The sequence below is a fragment of the Rhinatrema bivittatum genome, chromosome 4 (genome assembly GCF_901001135.1).
Source record: "Rhinatrema bivittatum chromosome 4, aRhiBiv1.1, whole genome shotgun sequence".
NCBI classification, from domain to species: Eukaryota; Metazoa; Chordata; class Amphibia; order Gymnophiona; family Rhinatrematidae; genus Rhinatrema; species Rhinatrema bivittatum.
The window spans coordinates 363,416,821-363,439,629 of record NC_042618.1 but is presented as its reverse complement, the minus strand read 5'-3'; the positions used below and the strand labels follow the sequence as shown (position 1 = coordinate 363,439,629).

The following is a 22,809-nucleotide window of genomic DNA, read 5'->3' as shown; positions in this document are numbered from 1 at the left end:
TTGTGGATATCCTGAGAACCTGACTGGTTGTGGGGTTACTAGGATAGGGTTGGAAAGTGTGCTTACTATGTCAAATCAAATTTCAGCCCCATTCAGCTCTTTTTTTTATCTGAGGTTTTTTAATAGATTAAAGCCTATTTTAGCTAAAGCAGACTTAATAAATGGTCTCTGCCTTAGTTTTTTGCATTTAGACTATCAGAATAGTTTATATCTAGGCAAGTCAGCTACCTCTTTAGAGAGATTGCAATCACTGTAAAAACACAGCAGCTAAACTGGACTTTGGTAGGTCTAAGTTTAAGCATGTGACCTTGTTACTGAGGGACTATTTAAGGCTATCAATTGGTGTTAGAATCAAGTTTAAGATACTTTGCTTAACTTTTAAATCTTTGTATAGAAGATTACCTTAACACTTAGCAAATCTGGTATTTAACAAACATATTAGAGTCCTCCAGTGGTCTCAAAAAGACCACGAAGAATTCCCTACTCTCTGAACTGTGACTTGAACAGACCAGACATTTTATATTCTGTTATCATGTACCTTCATTATGGAAACACAGTTCCTTAGATGCTAGATTGCAAATGAATTATGAGAAAGTCAGAAAGAGAATTAAAGCATGGCTTTTTAATCAAATGTTTTAGATGGGCTGAAAATCTTTAACAAAGAGTGGCAGAGCAGGCCATTAGACTGATGAGTCCTTGGTTTTGCCTGTGTATTTTCTTGGGATTGAATTTTTTATGTTATGTATATATTGATTTGTTTGTTATAGCACTGCTTATTAACATTTGTTTCTTTGAATTGCAAACCACTGTGGTTTGTCTGGAATGGCAGTATATTAAATCCTTAATAAACATTATACCTCTGTGTGCAAAAACATTGTGTAAATATGGCATTTGCACAAAGCATTTTATTTGTTAACTCTTTTCCTTAAACATTACTGTTAAATACTTCACTGACAAGATGAAGAAAGGCTAACTCTGGAAGGCTTGTCCCAGATACGTTCAGGCCGATATAGTAAAGTGTGCGGGAGAATGGGCACTCAGTGTTGCGTGCCTGCTTTCCTCATGTGTACCCAGCCACCTCTGCTGGGCGCGCAATACCATATTTAAAATGAGGGATTGTGCTAAAAAGGAGGCGCTAGGGACAACAGCATGCCCCTAGCGCCTCCTTACCAGTGGAGGCCCAGGAGAGGTGGCTGTTAGATCGTTTGGAAAAGAGATCCTCAATTTAAGAGCAACTGTTTTCCTAACCTGTGCACAGCCACAGGTTAGGAAAATGGACACTCATGAAACTGAGCATCCGTTTTCCTAACCTGACCCACAGGCTTTTTTTTTTTTTAACTTTTGGTTCCTCTCATAATATTGCCACTATATTTTTTTTTCTGTATCTGTATTTTTTTTTCTGTATCTCGGGCAAATAGCCTCATCAACATGCATTTGCGTGTGATGAGCACTGTTAGTGTCAGGGGGTTGGATGCGCGTTTTGTATCGGCCTGATTGTTAGTTCAATAAAAAAGGTATCACCTACAATTTGTTTGTTGACAAACGTGTTTAAACGTGATGTAACTAAACAAACGTGTTTAAACGTGATGTAACTAAACATACTCTGCTCTTACTTTACTTATCCTATGCAGTCCTATGACAGAAATATTTTAAAAGCAAGCCAAGCAGTTTACTTAACCTACAAACAATTTTTAAACGTGAATTCAATTTTCATACTAAATACGATTATTTAAAATCAATAGCTGCATTAAGGAGAGTGAGCGGATGGCTATGACTTTGAATACTTGCTCTAGCCTCCTTCAAGAGCGGATTGCTGTCTGCCAGCTGCTGGGATTCACCCAGACGTCCTCCTCGGCTTGTAGTAGCCTGCTGAGCATGTGACGTAATCGCTTCTATTATTCTAATTTATGATGATCTCAACGGCTTATTCTGGCCAATGGGGCGGCGCTGCTTTCACCACCTGCTAGGAAGAGAATTCCATCATTCTTCACATTCTTCCTCTGGCAAACAGGCACTTTCCGGGAGGATTTTTTTTTTTACAGCCCTGGGAGCCGGGAGCAGCGTCTGCTCTGCTCCCGCTTCAGCCTGATTGTGTGAAATTCCGGTAAGGCTGAAAACATTATAAACTGGATCTAGGGGAGAAGTTGGTAGGGGAATCTCGCACGCTGAGGAGCAGAAGTTAACGATTACGCCTATTCCGTGCACTCTCCGGAGTAGGAAAGCACCGTGGCATTACACATCGGTAAGTCCGGGTCTGGCGAGAAGTGCTGGCAAAGAGCGCATTGTCCTAGCTGCAAATCAGGTGACAGAAGATGAGACCCGGTCGGCTTTGCAGCTGTGAATTCAGTCACCAGATTACTGGGCAACATGTCGCAGGGAAATTATAATTTAACAATGTGCGTGCAAGTATAAGTGACAAAGAGGACACTAGGAATGATTGTTTGTTTCTGGAGGATAATATTTGCTGTGGGGCAGCTACTTTCACGCTGACGAGCTGCATTCTTGTTTTGTGTTTAATGATATAATAATATACGAGGGAGTTTTGATAGTTGCAGGAAGGCATCGGTCGTATTTATCTTTCTTGGCGTTTTATGGTTGCATGCTGTTTTATGGAAGAGTTCTATGTTTACATGAGAGCACTAACCGCGTTATTCCCCCCCCCGGTTTGGTATCTGTAAACGGGCGCCGGTTCTTCTGGAGTTTGGGATAGTACCGTATGAGAACGCCGACTGAAAATGCACGGGCGGCTTCCCTTTTTACCTTGAGCTTTTGGTAGCGGGGGTGCCGCCGGCCAGGAAAGAGTTACAAGCCGGAATCCGAAGCGAAAGGAGGGGAGGGCAGAACATCCCCCCCCCCTCTGTGTCACGCTGCAACAGAGTTGAGGGGGAGGGGAGGAAAAGGAGGCCCCCCCCCTCCTTCTCTCCCAGCGTAGTTCCCCTGGTGTCGCTCGCGTAAAGCGCGGCTGGAGGCTGTTAGCGCGCGGGGCTTTTGTTGCCTTTCCCGGGTTGGTTTCCCGGCGTCTAGTTTGGGGCTTTGTTTTGTTTACAGCTGCACGCGCGGAGGGGGCGAGAAGAAGTGAAACAAAAGGAAAGTTGCAGCCCTCTGCTGCTGTTCCCACGGCTTGGGGAGGTGGGGAGAGAAAGAGGGAAGGCGTCTCTGCCCCTGGCAGGCCTCGGACTTTGGGGGCGGGGAAAGAAAGGAAGCGGAGCCAGCCCGCCTCGGCGTCATCCTCCTCCCGCACCCACAAAGGCAAAGCAGCACCCCCAGCGCGCGCGCGCGCCGGGCCAGGATAGCGGGGTGGGTTTTTCTTTTCTGTTTGCTTACCCGAAGACCAACTGGACTTTGACAGAGCTGTTCCCGGCTGGTGCGGAGGAGGAGCTGGGGAGACCCTGGTCCGGCCCCCAGGAGTGGAGCAGGTGGGTCCCCTGGCATCCGAAGCCTCGCTAGGAGGAGCCGGGATAGTCGGGAGCTCTGTACATGGTCAGCCCCACCACTAGAAAACCTGAGAAGTTCTACTTCTGCCACATTCTTAGTGTGAAACTGTGCATTGAGGAGTGACATTGTAATTCTTATAGTGGGTCCCCAAACTTTTTTTTTTTCCAGAGCTCTTGAGTAGGACTTATGTCTGTTATAAGTACCAAATAGAAAAATAATGGAAACAGCCGAATAGGATGTATCTGATGCTATAAATTACACTCTTTATTTTACCAAGAAATTGGAAAATGACTTAGGATATCATGCTGATTACAGTAAGTGCTTGCAGAAAAGATGCTTTTTGGAAAGACTAGGACTAAAGAACCTTCTTGAAGGGATATAGCATGTTAAGAATGTTCTGTAGTGTACTGGGTGAAATCCAAACATACTTTTTTCCCCCCCTCTAATGTTTTCATGGTCTCAGAGGCTGTGCTAGTGGAGTTTTGGCGGCTGACTGCATTCTGCTCATAGGCATTCCTGGAATGTAAAATGTGGGATATGGAGTAATAGAGCATTGTAGTAGCACATAGCTGCACTGTGTTTTGTTATTGCAAAATTCGAATCAGGACAGGCGTGTAAGTGCAGGAAATTGCGTACTATGGGGAACATTTTTGGAAAACACGTGCATCATTTTAGTGTGGGAACTTTAAAAAAGCTAACATGTCCAGATCTTTTTCTAAACTTAAGTTTTTGGCAGGGTTCTTCCCACCCCCCAACAAGTTGACTTAAATTACATGTTTGAAATGGAAAGGTCCTATGTATCTCATGTTAATGCTCTTCAATAATGTGCCTTTTCCAAAAATTCTTACTAACTAGAGTCCTAAGGATTTAAATCCAAACTAGAAAACTGAAAGGGGGGGGGACGACAGCCAGTCAAGCTCCTCCCATGTCTCACTGCCAGTTTTTTACTTTACATTTACAGTTAGTCATTCTCTCTTACATACATTCTTTGCATAAATCATAGTATAATTATTAATTTGTTTGTACAGTGCTGCATATGTCTTCAAGAGCTATAGAAGTGTGTAGTAGTAGCAGCAACAGCAGCAGCAATTTCCAGACCAATTAAATGCTTGATACTTGAAAACCAGCCAGTGGTATAAAAAAGAAAGACAAAAACTAATGGAAATGTCAGTACTAAGTGATTATTCTGTACTGTGCATGGAGAAAGAGAAGATAATCAAGTACCAAGAGATGCAATCAAAGACCAAGAAAATCTGGCCTAAAGATACAAAAACAATCCTGTTTGGGCACCACTCACCTGATTTAAAACAACTTTTAAGCTCACCTCAGTATGTTGCCTATATATATATCGCCTTAAGCTTCAGAAAGAAGCTGTTTGGCACAATGCAGGTGTTAACAAGAGCACTAGCAATGCATTTCAGAGATCATACCCAACATACTATAGCCAGCGTTAAGAGAGGGTCATTCTTGTCATTGCAAGACATACCCAATATAAATCCTGTACCTCCAGTTCTCTAAATATATACTTTGTGATTACCAAACCCCCTGCTTCCAACTAGGGATGCACATTTGTTGTTTTATTAAAGCCATTTGTTTCATTCGTTTTGGCAGTTGTGCACATATCTCGCAAATGGCCTGTATGCGCATAGGCGCCTACCCGAATGTGCGAGCACAATCAGTTTTGTGCGCGCACCTTCCGAGCAGGAGATATACGCACATGGCCGATTCGAATGGCCCAACGACAAAACACACACACACACACGTTCCCCTACACCTCACCATACAAAAAAATGCTGATGTCATCTAAATAAGAAACACAATTTTCCTTCACTACCAGGCACATTATGAAATAATACAAAATCCTGGGGAAATAAATACTCTGCATATATGTAAGAAACCTGCCGTACTATAACAGCACTAACTCGCCAGTCTCCGAAAGCAATAACTCTATGACTAGGCAGCACTGTAAATATCACACTAGGCCTTAGAACACCAATACATCTCCTGTTGGGAAAACACAATGACAAGACTGCTACAAATCCATACACAGAAACTACTTGCTAGCAGAATACCTTGGTCACACATGTAAAATGACTCTCAACAAATACAAAATAAGTGATCACAAATTAAAAACAAAAAGCCAGACAAAAATTAGAATGGTAACCTCAAGAAGTCAGGCTCTGCATGCAATGCAACACTGGAGCACTAGAAACAAATACATTTCCTCCTAGACTAAGATGGGCCCCAGTCATTGTTCTTGTGGGGAGTAAGGGTTGTTATGTTACATTACACCCCCCTCACCCTACCCCACCGCACAAGAAAAATGATTGTCTCTGCAGATCCCACTGAATAGGGTATGTTGGGGCTGCTGAGACTCTGTTGTTTCTCTTGTGGGAGCTGGATAGGGGTGGGGTTAGGAGGGAGAGAGAGCAACATGAGGAGTGGGAGCAGGGAGAAGAGAGCAAGAGGAAGGGGTGGGAGCATGGAGGAGAGGAGGGGGTGAGGCAACAGGGATGGAGGTTAAATGTGGGGTGCCGAAGGGAGAAAAAGGGATTGAGGAGAGAGATAGGGAGAGATCAAGATGGAGTGGGGATAGGGTGAAAGGTGGGATGCTGAAAGACGAGAGTGATGGAGGATAAAGGTGTCTTGCTGAAGAGGAGGGCCTTAAAGAGAGGTCTGGGGGCCAGGAAGCAAGGTCTGCTGCAAAGAAATACAATGAAGGTTTGTGGCCTATCAAGCCTTTGTTGTTTTCTTGGGAGGGGGATAGGGATATAGGGGGGGTAGTGACAGGAGGGGGAGAAGGAGCATGAGGATGGGGTGAGAGCAGAGGAAAGGAGAAGGAGAGAGAGAAGGAGCCAAAGTGAGAGGAGGGGTAATCGGGTGGGTCAAGGGTGGAGAGAGATGGGAAGAGGCTGAAGAGAGAAAAGGTGGATGGGGAGAGGAGCGGGCTGGGAGCAGAGGAGAGGCTTGACTCTCAAGAAAAACAGCAAAGGATTGGTGGCACCAATATAATTCCCTCCACCTCCTAATAAAAATGATGACCAGGCCTCTCTTCTCGGCCTTCTCTTTCTTCCTGCCCCCAGCCCCGCTCCCTCTAGTATCCCACCTCTCTTCCCTCCTGCCCCTACCCTCTCCATTTCCATCTGCTTGTTCTCCTCCCCTTCCCCATCCTCTCCGCTCAGCCTTCTTCTCTCTCCAGCCTTGTTCTCTCACCCTCATTCGCTCCCTCCCTCCCATAATCTCCTCTTTACTCTGATCCCCCACTCACTTCCTTCACTTCCATCCTCTCCAATCCTCAACTCTTTTACTCCCAGTTCATTCTCTCTCTCTCTTTCTCTCTCTCCAATTCCCAGTTCAGTCCCTCCCTCTTCTCTGCCCCATCCCCTGTTTGGCCCTTCCTCTTTCCCAGTCACCAGTAGATTCACTCCCTTCCTACACCCCTCTTGCGATCGCCAAGTCACTCAGTTCCCCCCCCCCCTTCCCATAATCACAGAGTAACTCTGTGCTTTTCGGATCTCTTCATTCACCCTCTCATTCAGGATGGCCAGCCTTGCAGCCCCTCCCCTGCTGGGAGCCAAGACTAGCTCTTTTGAATCAAGGGGGGGGGGGTGCGGGGGGGTTAGAGAAGAAGGAAGTGAGGAAGTGCTGGAATGCTGGCTGTCTGCTCCTCCAGTTTATATGAATGAGGGGATCTGGGATGTGCAATTGCACCGTGCACACTGCCACCAATGATCTTCTTCCAGGGCAGATGGGTGGGAGAGGAGTAAAGTACAAAATGCCTTCCCACTGTCACCAATAAATTATTTTTAGAAGGTCCCTGGTCTTCCAAAAGCAGAACCCTTTTCTTTTTTTTTTTTTGGAGAGGGGTCATGGCCCCTGTGGCCCCCCCCCCAGTCTGTTTGACATCTATGGCATTTAACCTTTTATACGGAAAGATAGGCATTCAGGTTTCTGGAAGATATAAATGTTCTAAAAATGTTTTGCATATTAAGGGTCACAATATGAGGCTAGTTGAGATATTCTCTGGAGTAATATGAGGAGGTGTTTCTTCACTGAAAAGGTAGTGGATGTGTTCTGCAGCCTTTCAGACATGGTGGAGGCAAAAATGATATTAACATTCAATTTCAGAAAATAACCTGACAAGCACTGACAACCTTTTTGTTGTAGGAAAGTTTTAAAGTAGTGCTGGAAATATCTAGGTCCTGTGCAGACAGAACGTACTCCTGGGGGGAATTCTGCACAAAATAATAAATTCTGTGCACAGTATTATTTAAAAAATTTGCATACTTTAATGTAAAACAATTCAAATCACTGCATAATTTAAAATGCAAAAGAGAACAGTTACTCAAAAATGCAGAATGTAATGTTTTTTTGCAGAATTACCCACGCGCAAGTTATAAAATCGGGCGTACATGTGTGCGCACCAGGTAGCGCGTGCACATGTACACCGCGCGTGCTCCTTTTATAATCTACCCCTATGAGTGTGTTAACAAAAAACACTAAATGGAAGCAAAAAATGGTTCTCTTTGCTTGGTAAACCAGAACTTACAGGTGAAATGCACATCTTTTTTTATGGTTATGTTATAATCCTAGTGTATTTTATTTTATAGGGTTTTTAGATGTTTGTAATTTTATTTTTGTCATGTTCAAATACACTTTTATTCTCTGTAAGAAGGCAGGAAATACATGCACTTTGGATTTTCTAGCACTTTTCATGGTTTACCTATCAAAATATCCTGGACCTCATCAGATGATTGTTTTCAGTAATCTAACTTATAGGACCATGATGGACTCTCAAACCTCCAGCAACCCCTCTTGCAAACACACACACAAATTTCAAGCCCATTGGAGCAGTTTAGCATGGAAATGATCTTGCCTCTGAATGGACAGAGAGATTGAATCACTGCTGTAACATTTTTGTATCTCATGATTAAAAGCGCTAAAAAAATGGGCTTTATATTGGTTCATAATGTGCCAACCTAAAGCGTTTCATTTGTTCACATTTATCGCTTTTACCTCAGCTCAAAGCAAATTTACATAATCGATAAAGCCCAAACTGGTCAGTACATACAAAATATATGATACAGTAACAAAAAAAACGTATCCTCATCTGCCTTCCACCCTGACAAAAGCTTTCAGTTCATAAATCTATCAGTACTCGTCCACCTACCAGGCGGGCTCAAGAGGTAGGTGCAGAAGTTCCTGTTTTATAAGAAATATTCACATTAACTTATTCATGCAGTTTTACACCTAATTAACTAGCACCATTGATATCAGACTTGCCCACTGTCTGCAATTTTTGGATGGGAGGTCTGGGTGAAGTGCTAAGAGGGTCTAAGTGAACCGGAGATGGACTGGGTGAACTAGCAGAGGTGTTGTCAAACTGATGATTTTAAATACGTATGCAGCAAAATATTTTTATACGCACACACATTATAAAATACTTGGTTACATGCACATGTTCTGTATTTTATGCACCTAAAATATACGTTACTATGTTTTTAAAATAGGAAACCTAAGTGCTTTCATTGCAGTGGAAATATAAGTGCATTCTGAAACTTATGTGCATACTTTTGGAGCATAAGTGCCTGATATTTTATAAATGGTGCAGCTCCCTCTACATAATATATAAAATACTAGGATAAATCTCTGTGCATCCATTTATACGCGCACATGAAGTAGTGGGAATAGGTTTGAAAATTGTCCTCCTTGTATTACAGCTTTAATTATCAGTGTTTACAGTATGTATTCTGATGAAGTAACTTTTGAAAAATGTTCCTTATGGTGTCATGAATACAAATGCACATTTTGAAGCTCAGACAAACAGAATGGCAAAACGGCTACCTCCATAACACATCAGAGACTAAGTATGAGTTAGCAAAGGTCACATGACAAATTTCAGAGAACAGTTCTGTAGAAGGTGATGTTATTAACGTGCCGCGGTATATAAAAAATCACTAAATAAATAACTATGTTTTCACACTTTCAGACTTGGTTGAAAAGCACTAATTGAGGTGATTTCAATCTGTTTGTCTGTCTGGGAGCAAGATAAATTCTATGAAAATTCACCAGTTGGATTCAGACTTGGGAGGTGAAGCATGAGCATGGCACCTACCCTTTTGAAAATTATCTTGATCTAAATAAGGGTGAAATAGTTTTTAATAGGGGTCAAGGATCAAAGTTAAAGTTCTCCAAATCAGCATATAAGCTGTTTTTAATTTCCTCCCTTGTTTTTTTTTGTAATTCAGCATTTCTGTTGTTAAAAATTCAGTTGTAAAACTTGAGAAATTAGCAGGCCTCTGTGTGTGACATGGATGGAAAAAAATCCCATGTGCAAATTTTTTTCCTGGCTCCTGCTCACTGGGTTTGAGGAGAGTCATTGCTGCTGGGCCCAAGCAGAGTCATTCCCACCCCCACTAGACCTGGACCTGATGAAAACAGTCTTCAGGCCTGTGAACAGACGCTGTCTCCTCTGGGCCTGGGGCTGAGGAGACCAGAGGGAAGACACTGGAGGTGAGGAAATGCTGCTAGGGAGGAAGGAAAGAGCAAAGGGTTAAAAATATGGGGATAAAAAGAATCATATTTATTCCCCCCCCCCCCCAAAAAAAAAAAACAAAACCAAAAACCAAACAAAAAAAAACCTGACAAAAGAATGAGCAATATAAAAATAACAAAAATGGACAATAAAAGGAAAAATTGGGAAATTTCCCTCTTTCCTACAAATTCTGGGCTGGTGCCTGTTTGCTTAAATATTTGTCTACTCTTTCTGTGAAGGTGCAGGATGGTTGGGAGGTACAAGACTGATGCATCGAAAAACCAGTTCATGCCAACTGATGCATGCACATTACATCACTGACTGATGTAACCCGGCAACTGAATTAGGAAATGTCGGTGTCTTCAGTTTCCCTTTGTAGGTGGAATGAACGATGAAGTTTTGTTTGCTGAAAAAAAAAGGATGATGCGTCAGTCTTGATAATTTAAGATTATTATTCTACATGCATCCCACCCATTCTGTTTTCTCTGCTGGTTCTTAGAGCTGGAGTTTCTCATAATCTTTTTCTGCTTTATAGTTTTGCCTTGCTATTGTGATCGTCCACTGCTTGCAGAGTGCTCACAGCAACGCTGTTTCTCCCCAACATTCTGTTAGGTAACATATATTAAAGAGAGACTGCATCAGATCCCCTTTAATAAAAAGACAAAAAATTGTGTATAACTTGATTATTGTTGGTTTGTGGTGGAATCACTGTTGGGGAGTTTTCTAGTTAAATTAAGGGCAATTTGATTGCAGCTTTGTTGACTGATCATTACAGGGTGTTGATTATATTTTTTATTATTATTATTATTTTTTTTTTTTTGCCTGTGCTTTTATCTAGTAGTGTATGCCAGGGGTCCTCATTTGGCTTATCTGAGGTGCAACATATTTCTGTTCTGCCTTTCCAGGGTAATGTCAAGGGGGTTACAGCAATTCAGGTACAAGTCCCTTCCCCAAAGATCTTACAATCTGAATGGATACTTTAGGCAACAGGAGATAAAGTGACTTGCCCAACGTCTGTGGAAGAAGTGGAATTTGAATTCAATCTTTAACTACTAGGTCACTCTCTCTTCTCATGACCAGCAGGGGACAATATAGTAGCGGCTGCCATATTTGCATCCCTCCCTCACTGAGACTGAGTGCACCAGCTTCAACTGCTCGCCTTAGGGCAGTATAACCCATTTAGGCAGGAGAGCCAAACCCAGATTCCCTATACTACTATGGATAGTGCTATGGCCTATGCCTGCAGGGCTGACCCACTCTATCTATTTTTTTTTTTTTATAGCTATACAAGTCTTGAGAGAGGCTGCAGGGAAGACTGGTAGAAAAGACAGCAGTAGCTGCAAACAATTTGACAAAAAATATCTTGTGCTAGACTGACTTGATTCTTTAAACCTTTTTTTTTTTTTTCTTTCTCCAGAGCCACAGACTGGGAGAATGCCTTAAATAAAAGGGATACTGATTCATTATTTTTTAAATTTGCCCTAGTAGTTTTCCTCTTGCACCTTCGTGCTTCCATCTCAGTCAGTCAGAATCAGGACTGGGATCCTAATGCCATGAGTCTTCAATCACAACTATCTGGAGATATTTTGTGTTATATTATATCCCCTTCCGACTTTTATGTTTAGTCCAGTCATTGCGGTTTTAGGGCAAGGGGCCATGCACCAGTGCTTCTACCAAAACCCTTTAATCATGAGTCTGGAATCGTCACCCTTAGGCAATGACCATGGCTCTTTCTCTCATCTCCCCCCACCCATCGCCTCCCCAGGTTGACCTGGGAATTGAACCAGGAGCTTTCCACATGGCATACAGCCCTTAGCACCTGAGATATCAGGCTGTTCTGGTATCCCTTTCATTTCAAGATGTGTTTACTAATCATCTGCACTGCTGGTGTAGCAAGCCGCTGCCACTAAGCGATACCCGATGAGAATAATGTGGACGTTTATCTGTTGAACAACAAACAAGAAAATGACTAAGATGATATTCTGCTTCCTTATACTCAAATGAACTGTGCCAGTGAAATCATCTCGGCGAAAGCAGGAATTATGTAACCTCTGCCTGTTTTACAAGTGACACATTAATAACATTTAATTTACCCAAGTAAATTGACCTGACTGAAAATTTCGCACACTGACTGGATAAACGTTTGTGTAAGATTCCATAGCATTCATGCTTCTAGCCAGGTTAAAAAGAATATTCCTGGGGGAGTATGCATTGTAGGTTGGGGAGAGGAAAGTAATGCACATACATTTTTGATTTGCAAATGCATGTGCATACTTTTTTGTGTTAGCTAATTTTTTTTGAAAATTACCTGCAAGGTAGTTTTACAGATCTTACAGATGAGCAGCCTATTCAGATTCCCCCCCTTAAAATCTTTATCTTTATTCAGGTGCTGTCTTTGCTACTACGGTTGACAACTATGGTGCACCAGTTCTCCTTGTGCTCAACTTTCCTTGTGGTGTCTTTTTTTTTTTCTTATGCATGTTTCCAGATCTTGGCATTGCTGAGATGAAGATGGGAATATTTTATACAATTTGGCAGGCATTAGAAACTAGTGATGTGGAACTTTTCTACCTATTTTTTTCCAGTACAGTAGTTGATATGAAAGATCTATTGATTTTTATGGCTTTCCATTGCTCTTCAGAGCATGTTGAATCTGTAACTTGCCAAAATTGATAACTGAACCTTTAACACTTTCCCAACTTCCCCTGCAGTTTCTGCTGAAAGGTGTGACGATCAGGAAGTTCCTGGATTGTTTGTTTATTTATTTAAAAACTTGTATTACCGCAAATCAAAATTCCTAAGCCTTTTCTCTGTTCAGTATATTCAAGTTGAGTTCTAGAGCAAAGTATCGATAATTTTAATTGAAATGACTGAACCTTGTGATTTGAACTGAAAAGCCACGAATATCGTACAAAAAAAAGGCCCAATCCAAGCCTAAGAAGGCTGCTGAATGAAAAAAAGCTCCAAACGCCAGGGCTCTGCTTTAATTTGTAAGTGCCGAGACTTTGGCAACTGACGAGCCCAGTTTGGCATTGTGAATTGAGATTCAGCCCCTGATGCAGAGCTTTCGAAACATGGTGCCATGTTGGGCTGACACAGAAGTATAAGTACTTCACAGAATCGCAAGCACCAAAACGGGAAATAGCTGATTTTTTTTCTTTATTATTTATGAGCATTTGAAATTAAAAAAAAAAAAAATTAAAAAAAATTCACACTGGCACTGAAGATTGTGTGTGACCGATAAAGTGTAAGAAATGTTGCAATGACAAAGTAACTGCTTGATAATATGAAGGTCCCTCTTACAAATTTGTGCTTTGAAAATTAGAATGTTACAATTGTATATTTTTTTTTTTGTGAAAAATGCCATGAATATCTACAGACCATACACCTCCCAATTCTTTTCGCCAGGCAAATCTGTAGTTTTACATAGGCTTCAAGGTATATCTTTGCAAATTATGTACTGTAATTTTGATATTAGATCCTTTTGTGAATCTGTATTTTAAGTCATATGTCCTGTTAACATCTGTCATCTTAAGGAAGAAGGCCATTTGACAGAATGCAAATTAGTCTGAATTATCCAATTCATATTATGTCTGTCATATCTTTCCATAGTTGTCCCAGAGTATGTAAGCCTAATTTTTCCTACTTTAGACCAGTCTTAGATGTTTGACCTGGCAAGAACCAAGTTTTTAATGAGCACAAATTCTGAGGTGGTTCTATTTTTTTTTTTTTTTAATCTGTCCTAAAGTTTCAAAGTGAGATCTACAGTAAATCTGCTTTTATATTTCTTCTAGGGTTGTGGGTGGAATGGAGACACCATTGGATGTTTTGTCGAGAGCGGCATCTTTAGTACATGCTGATGATGAGAAACGTAAGTTTTTTGCAAAAAAAAACAGGGGTGAACTAAAATCAGCCAGCTTGACACAGGCTGTATATGTTGGGGCACTGCGATGAATATCTGTTGGTTGAAATTGGTGGTGCAGAGTTTGTTTTTTTTGGAGCTTCACTGGTCCTGAAAACTACTGTGCTCTTTGCAAATTGATGGATGCAAATTTTATTGGACCATCATAATTGTTCAAAAATGATAATATGCATCTGCTTTTCATGCCTTTTCAGTTATGATCAGTAATAGTTATCTTAGCTGGTAAAGAATGTGGTTAAATTGATTTGTTTTCAAACTGTCTTTCTGTGAAAGGCATGAGATGTGAATTTACTTACATGTAGAATACATAATTTATATTACATATGTATGCATTTTGTTAGACTGGTAATACCTCAGCTTTCTACTGTGGTTTTTTTTTTTTTATGTTTCTGAATATGTTGGCAGTCTTTTCATTATGTCTGTATACGCTGTGCAAATCTTTATTATGGTAAGGCATGTAAACTCTTTTCACTGTTCAGTTTATTTATTAGAATATTGTAATGTCAGTTCTCTTCACAATATAAAATGTCCGTCTCAGAGTCATCCAAAAACAAATGTATGCAGAAGTAGATGCAGTGTTTCAAATTGTGACTCCAAGGAAATTTTGCGATTTATGGTCTGGTAAACCCAAGCACATGCTTATTGATTGTGATTTACAAAGAGAGAGAGAGAGATGGGAGGAACATGTTAAGGTTGTCTTGTGATGGACTAGGGGAGAGGCAAAGCTTTATCTTGCTGCAGATTTAATGTCTGGAATATGCATGATCACTTATAAGCAACTGCAAATATTGATAACAAAGCTTCTATTCTCACTATTTTCTGGACAACATGTCCTGAGGAGGCAGCAACTTTTGGGCAAGCAGTTCTATGCAGCTTTTTCACCCAGTAGCCCTGGTGGGCCAGGTTGCCTTTAACTAATTACTCTGCTCTACAGTCCTCAACATAGGCTTCATTACAGGTTATGGCTAACTTATGCCTACTTGTTGATGGAGAAAGCAAGTTTGCTTACCTGTAAAAGGGTTCTTGTTAGATAACGAGCATAATTTAACCATGCGTAATATCTGCCTGCCTCCCTGGAGAGTAGATTCCCTTCACTAAAAATTAAGATCTGGATGAGAATGAAGGGCCCATGAGGTGATCTGCATGTGGGAGCTCCTGTGTACAGGTCAGTGAAGTCCTTTTTACTGAGCTCTGAGAGCTGGGTCCGTGTTGGCGACATTGGATGATGTCACCCATGTGTTATCGCTAATTCATCCTACTGTCTACCGAGAGCCTTGTTTCTGGGTAAGCAAACTTGCTTTACCTCCCCATAACTAAGAAGCTTTATTGTTTGGTCATATTTTCCTTCCTCCAGTAAGTCTGAGTTGAGAATTTTTTTTTTTTTCCATTTTCAGTACTGAGCTTTTGTGTGTGAGTGTGTGTGTGTGTATATAATGTGTTCAGATGGCACACCCATCTGTTGCAACCATTAGTGCTCCACCTCTCAAATCACAGGGAAGCAAGAGGAGAGAGACCCAGGAGAAAAGCGCAGCTACTGTATCTTGTTTCGTGTGCATAACACAAAGTGAAAACTTGTTAGGGTCTTTATTTCATATAATATAGTGGTTAAGGGGGAAAACCCCCAATATGTTCTGCTGTAAGTATTGGAGCAATAATGCTATTATTTGCCAATTGCTGTTGCCAGTGTAATGTTTATTTAATTTGGTAATAAGCAGTGTAATGCACAAACGTTGCGCAAGGTCTCACTTGCTGGATTAAGCAAAACAACTCTGCTCATGCAGCACTGCAGCTTTTCAAGGTCAATTTTTGTAAGAATTCTGCGTTTCGAGGTCCTTGCACCCTTTAGTGGCCATGCTTGTTACAGAATTCAGAGTGTGAATCTCTTCCTGGGGAACGGTATCTGCATAAATAGGAATGGAAAACTTCCTGCCATCCAAAAATTTGAGACCGCTGCTGGCTCGAGCACAGAAGCTGTTGCCGGTGAAGTGGGCATGGGCTTGGGTCCGAGGAGCTGCTTCGGCCTACAGCTGCTCCCTCTCTGCACAGAAGAATGGTGTGGTGGGGGGAGAGAAGCCAAAGACCCTTAACCCCCCCCCCCCCCGGCGCACCGAGCCTGTTTGCATAGGCTCGGCGACGCGCGCAAGCCCGGGACACGCATATGTCCTGGGGCTTTCGAAAATGGGTGGATTTGGGGGCATGATGGCGGTCCAGGGGCGGGGCCGGGGGTGCGGGGCCGGGGGCGATCCCAAGTCCTCCGGCACAACGGGCAGCCGGCCGGCACGCGCAAGTTACGCCTGCCAGAGGGTTCACTGATCATCAGCCCCTGTCCTTTTGGGTAAATCTTAAAAGGCACGTGCGTGCGCCCATAAATGCACGTATTGCAGTGCGAGCAAAAATACGCCTCATTTTATAAAGTATGTACATAGCATAAAAATACTGTAGCCACGTGCACTTCTACAGCCTTTGTACGCATATCTTGCGCACTCGGGAGGGAGGGAGAGAGAGAGAGACTCTGTATACAGTCAGTCTAATACTCTATATATGTACCAATCTAGAGGGGCACTTTGAATCGGAGTGGGGGGGATGGTGTTACAGACACATTCAGAGGTATTCATAGTAAAATTTACTTCATTAAAGAATTATAGCCCTTATAAGTGACGAAAAGGAGTAGATTTGTACACTGCATTCTTGTTAGAATATAATTCTTTACTGATGTCAATTTTATTATGAATACCTCTGAATGTGTCTGTAACAACGCCCACCCTGATTCAAAATGCCGCTCTAGAGTGGTACATATATATAGAGAGAGTATTGGACTGAGAGTCTCGCTCTCTCTCTCTCGCGCGCTCGCTGTCTCGCGCTCTCTCTCTCTCACCAAGCGTAAAATTTGTGATTATGTGCCTCAGTGTGGGACACACCCATGACCTTGCCCTATTCAGCTTCCTTATTCTGGGCGCACGTACATGCGTGTACACGCGCCTGTCTTGGCTTCTTCAGATTCGTGCGCAGCCCACATACACGTGAGCAACGCTTTTTTTTTTTTTAAATCTACCTCTGTGTCTAGGCAGTGACTAAGACCTCCCCAAAAGAGCAAGGTTTAAACACAGTCCCTTCTCAAAAGTAAATATCTTCTGGCCATCCAACGTTTCATGTTGCAAATGTGGTGCTTGCCACGTTTATGGGGGTGAATGGGCTCACTGGTCTTCAGCCGTGGAACGAGAATCCCATAAGGGTTCCTGCAAAAAGTTTTTCTTACTGCAACAAAGAACAGAGAGAACCTCTGACATGGATTGCACAGAGTAGGTCCTCTTCAAAAAGTAAAAGCCTAATGAGGCAGGGAGGCTTCACCGGGAGGGAGAAACCAGACATCTGTACTGCTGTGTGTCTGACCAGAACTAACCACACTCTGAATCACAAAATGGTTGGGTTGTAAAGGCAAAAGCAACCAATCCCAGCTCTCCATGGTAGGAGGAGGCTGAGGGGGATGGAAGCCTCATGAGAGTTAAAATATCTGACTAGGACCTGGGGACATCTAGAGGCAGACTGGAGGGTCTCTGCACACTGGACAAAATACAAAATAAAAAATCCCAAAATAACCAAAATAAAAGAAAGAAGGTTACAAAGAACTTACTTCTTGGTCTCCTAAATTTTGGCTGATATTCAATGTTTTTTTTTCTAAATATTTTTCTACCCTTTCATGTAGAGGGTAATTTTTCAAATTTTATTTATGCATTTCTGCGAGTAAAAACAGTGCTTTACCTGGAGAAATAGCCTATTACAAAATTTACCTATTTGACATGTGGGTCAACTTGCACGTATAAGTTTCTCTGTAGTGAACAGAGGCATTCCCGGTTGCGGAGTGAGAGAAGGGTTTGCACTTACATGTATGTTTCTGCATTTTCAAAAGTATGTGTCTAAATCTCTTTGGAAAACTTCTGTTCACATATTAGCAGGTGTAAATGTGTACTGGTGGTTTTGTGTATATTTTTCACTTTGAAAATTAGTGTAACTTGCATCCATATTTGATTATAACTTTATGTGGGCTTTTGCAAATTTACCCCGTTAGGGATAATCATTATCATAGTTTTTCCAGTCTAGATTGTGTAGTTCACACAGTGAAGCTCAGTTTAGTTTCTGTAAGCTGCTGATCTTTAAAATTTGGGAGTATATGTAACTTATGGGCAGAACGGATTCTCGAGCTGACACCCAGGGGCACATAGAAGAAAAGAGAATGGACTCTTTCTGCACACAACTCCTCTTTAACCTTTTGGACTCTCACGGATAGCATTTATGTTCTGAGTTCCAGGATAATAGTTTTTATACTCATTTCTTTACAATACAAAGTGAAATTGGAATATCGGGAAGTGGAAATTTGCTGAGAACAACCAACTCAGTTTTATAGATGTTTAGCATCAACTTATTATGTAATAACCAGAGATTTATTGTAAGCATAGAGAAACCATTTTAATGGTCTCAAACCATCCGGATAAGTTTTGAACCAAAAAATGAATGTTGTCATGGTAACTATGATTAACGCTGAGATAAGCAAAACGTTTTTGCAAATAGAAGGTAAGTAAATATTAAACAGAGTTGCTGACAGTGTGGAGCCTTCACATTATATCAGCTAGATCACGCATTTCCAATTCTAACCTATTAAGTCCTATTTGTCAGAAAAGAAACAAACACGTTATAAACACCGGACACACTAAGTGATTTTAACCTGATCAAGGGTGTCAAAGACTGTGGGAAATTCTAAACAAAACTAAAATGTATTCAGTGCTGCCATCAAAGTCCCTGATCATGGTATCCAAACTGGACAAGAGCAAGGTCTCAGTACTATGCATTTTCTTAAATCCAAATTGTAAATGATCCATAATAGCATAATTGCCAGTAAAGTCTATTGATTGTCCATGTACCACATTCTCAATGATCTTGGCTAGATAGGGCAGCATGGAAATGGGACTATAATTCGACATAAGAGGATCAGTAGATTATTATTATTATTATTATTATTTTAATGGCAGTTGCATGATATGTACGTTTTGCTCTCTGTAGCAATCATCCTGCCTTATGTATATCTGCAAATATTTCAGGGCAACTCCCTGAAATAATAAATTGCAGTAATTTATTTATTTATCCAGTCTACTAATCAAAAGTACATGAATAATAGTCTTCAGATCTTTCCTGTTCAAAAGAAACTCCATAGATGCCTAATCTGTCTCAAATAGAAAAAATGAAGTACAAGCCACAGTTGAAATATTGTCATGCATTGACAGTTTAGAGTTCAGTTGGACACCCAAACTAGAGACTACGCCTTTTAGGAGGAGATCCAGTTCACTAATTGCGGGACTCACTGTCAACACCTTATTTGCCCTATTTACCCACAGAATCTCACATTTTCAAGGGTTTAATTTCAATAACCAGTTTACAATAACTTCCAAAAAACTATTCACGTGCATGATCACTATCTTCTGGTCTGCAGGTTTATGCATCACTAGTTGATTATCGTCAACAAACATAATACACTGGAGGCTACTCTGTTGCATTGAATCAGCCAGAGGGGATCAAAAGAAGTGGAGACAAAATGGACTCCTGTGGCATTTCACTGGAGATGTTTCCCTAATGTGACTGGGTGTCACCGCACTGCACTGTACTGTCTGAGAGCAATCAATTAATAATGACACCAGCCATTTCAATGCCATACCACCTATGCCAATGTTGACAGTCTAACAACTGACATTGATTTGTGTGTCAAAGGCTGCCGATTATCAAGTAAAATGATCAATGAATCGCCACTTTTGTTTAGCTGTAAACAAATGCTGTCAGTCAAAGCGAGCTACAAATTTTCAGTACAGTTTCCTTGCCGAAATCCAGACTGGCAGTGATAGAATGCCCCTACTTTTTTCAGATGGAGAAAGTGGTCTTTTATTAATGAACGGTAAAATAGACCTAGGTCAATAAATTTTAAAGATTTATCAGGATCGAGCGTGGGCTTTTTCAGTGTTGGGCAAATCAGAGCTTCTTCTAGACCACATCGCAATATGCCCTAGAACAGCCTAGCATTTACAAGGCAAAGTAGGAAGGGCCAAAACCCCAGATCTTAATTCCATAAATGCTTAGAAGGAACGGGGTCTAAATCACAGTAGGTAGGCCTCAGCTTGTTCAATAACTTGATCCATTCCATTGCATTAAAACTCTGAAATTCCTTTAGACTTTTTTCTTCCCCAGAGGAAGTAGTGGAAGCTTATGCCTAGACTGATGGACAGGTCTAGGAAAAGGATGTATTTCCAAAAATGGAAAAATTGGGTCAGAGACCAGTTTTCTGTGTGACTTCTTGGTAGGGTTCAGCAGTCTGAACTGGCTGTGCTATGGGGATATGAACCAGATCAAAAGTCCTACTGCTTCTAAGCAATACTGAGGAGTACACTGCCAACATACTATGGTGCGATTGTGTGTGTGTCAGGGAGGGGAACTGAATTCCTCAATGGATTAAATATTCTATTTTTTTTTTGGCCAATTTTGATTACTTGTCCCAAAGAACTGGGGGTGAATGGAGAAGTCTTGCATCAGTCGAAACAAATGCAGAAAAGATAATCTGTCTTCTAAGCCTTAACTGCATATCTATATACAATTGGACATCTCTCTGAAAGGTTGCACTGCCAAGTCAGGCTCCAGTAACATATTCAGACTCTGGCTAACTTGTTTCCCACAAAGAAGAGGGCATGCATATTAAGATTTCTATTGGTATATGTATCTTTTGGAAGGTGTATCATGTTAAGTTGTAGCAGGAGGGGGCGAATAGATCTATTCTATGGGCTTTGCTGGATACTTTTGACCCATATTGGCCATTGTCGGATGCTTGTGATCCAGATTGGCGTGTTTTATGTTAAGTAAACTAAACAGATCTAAATGAGGGAAATAGGGAACAGCATAAGCACTGGTAAGTCGGATTTAAACAAGTAATTAAGCAGGCTAAGAAGCTTGAAAAGAAGCTTGCCATGGAGGTAAAATCAAGTAGTAAAAAATGTTTTCAAGTACATTCAGAGGAAAAAGCCTGCAAGGGAGTAAGTCGAGCCAGTAGTTGACTGTGGGGTAAAAGGGGTGGTTAGGGAGGAGAAGGAGTCTGTTGCTGGAGGCCGCAGTCAAGGCAATTTAACATAGTGGGGTTCAAAAGAGGTTTGGACATGTTCCTGAAGGAAAAGTCCATATAGACCTGGGGAAAGCCGGCGCTTATCCCTGGGAGTGAGATAGAGGAAATAGATCTACTATTGGGTTTCTGCCTAGCTGCTTGTGACCCAGACTGGCCAGTGTCAGACAGAATGATGGGCTTGATGGGCCCAGCATGGCACTTCTTAAGCTTTTCAAATTTTTGTAAACTAAAAGGACATGAAAAGTGCAGGATATTGAAAATAAGTACTGTTGGAAGAAAAAAAACATGTGAGAAGAAAGGTATAATCTGTTCAGTTCATCTTATAATTTGTGTTTGCCTTGGATGAAAGATATTATTTGTGCCTTCTCATGTGATGCTGATGCTTTAATGTGGAATTAACTGAATGTAAAATTAAGGCTTTGGTATTTAAGCAATTAGGGAAGGTGGGTATTGTATGCTGTGAAAACTGTGATATGCGCTCGTAGGCTGTGATTGGTGCTTCAAGCATGACCTTCATAATTGTATAAGGATGATAAAAATTAAATGCATCCCCATATGTTTTTCTCTTGTTCTTCACCTACTGCCAGGAAAAGTAGGTAACCTGAGCTTCCCAAACAATCTTGAGCAAATTTCTTTTAATGACATTCCTTTCAGTATGCCTGCAGCAAATAAACACTCCTATGTGTTTGAAAGGTTCTTCTGTATTTTGTTTTGGTTTTAACTAACATTTCTATAAAAGCAGATCCCAGTCCTGTTCTTCAAGTTCTTTTTATTTTGTGTTGAAAGCAGTTGGACTGGTTAGCCAGGGGCATTATGAATTAATACATTGATGTGCAAAAAAAAAAGTGGATGTTAAAGGAAATGTTTAGTATTAGTACCTTAACCTGTCATACGTCTTTGGACAATGTATTTAGTTGGGAAAGCAGTTTATAAATCATTTAAAATTATACTACAAAAAAAAGATAGCCTTTGGACTTTTGTCATATGTAAATCTCATTTCATTTTTAAATTGTTACAACATAACGCTGTCACATAATCAGCAAAAGCACAAATACATTTTGTGCAGTCCTCTACTGATCCATCTAAAGCAGGGGTCAGGAACCTTTTTGGCTGAGAGAGCCATAAACGCCACATATTTTAAAATGTAATTCCATGAGAGCCATACAATATGTTTAAAACTAAATACAAGTAAATGTGTGCATTTTATGTAAGATCACACTTTTAAAGTACAATAAGTCTCTGAAAATATTACACCAGGCCTTAAGACACCAATACATCTCCTATTAGGAAAACTGACCAAGTCAGGCTGCTATAGAGTCCTACACAGAAACTACACGCCAGCAGAAAACCTCACCTGAATCACGTGCTGTCCCTCACCTAACATAGAATAAAGAGACCAAAACGCATAACAAGAAGCATGCAAAAAAAACTGAATTGGAAACTGCAACAAGCCAGAGTCTCTGTATGCAGTGTAACAAAGGAAAAAAGAAACATCACCCATCCTTATAAAACAAATCAAGAAATATAAAATCATCAGCAGTAAAACTGTACTAACAAAAAGAACATATTTCGAAACAGCTGATGAGTGGAATATCCAATAATTAAAAACTCATATAAAACATTTCCAGATACCAACAAAATATTTCAAAATAGCAGACACAAAGACCCAGTAATGAAAAATAAGGATACAAAAATTTTTTTGCTCTGCATACCTGGGAACGTTTGATATCCAGGTGTCCTGAGATTGTTCTGAATTAGCAGGAGGAG

At 41.0% G+C, this 22,809-nt stretch overlaps 1 protein-coding gene across 3 annotated transcripts in view; it reads left to right on the top strand.

The window, feature by feature from the left end:
* Nucleotides 1-1,996: 1,996 nt before the first annotated feature.
* VGLL4 (vestigial like family member 4) overlaps nt 1,997-22,809 on the top strand; it is a 265,872-nt gene continuing 245,059 nt past the window's right edge. The window contains exons 1-2 of one of the 3 annotated variants that reach the window (XM_029600776.1): nt 1,997-2,242; nt 13,765-13,841. In XM_029600776.1, the coding sequence (XP_029456636.1) occupies nt 13,778-13,841 (64 nt within the window). In that variant the 5' untranslated portion in view covers nt 1,997-2,242; nt 13,765-13,777. Of the gene's footprint in view, nt 2,243-2,452; nt 3,417-13,764; nt 13,842-22,809 lie in introns of those variants that run through there. The other 2 variants (XM_029600779.1, XM_029600777.1) reach the window with 2 other exon arrangements.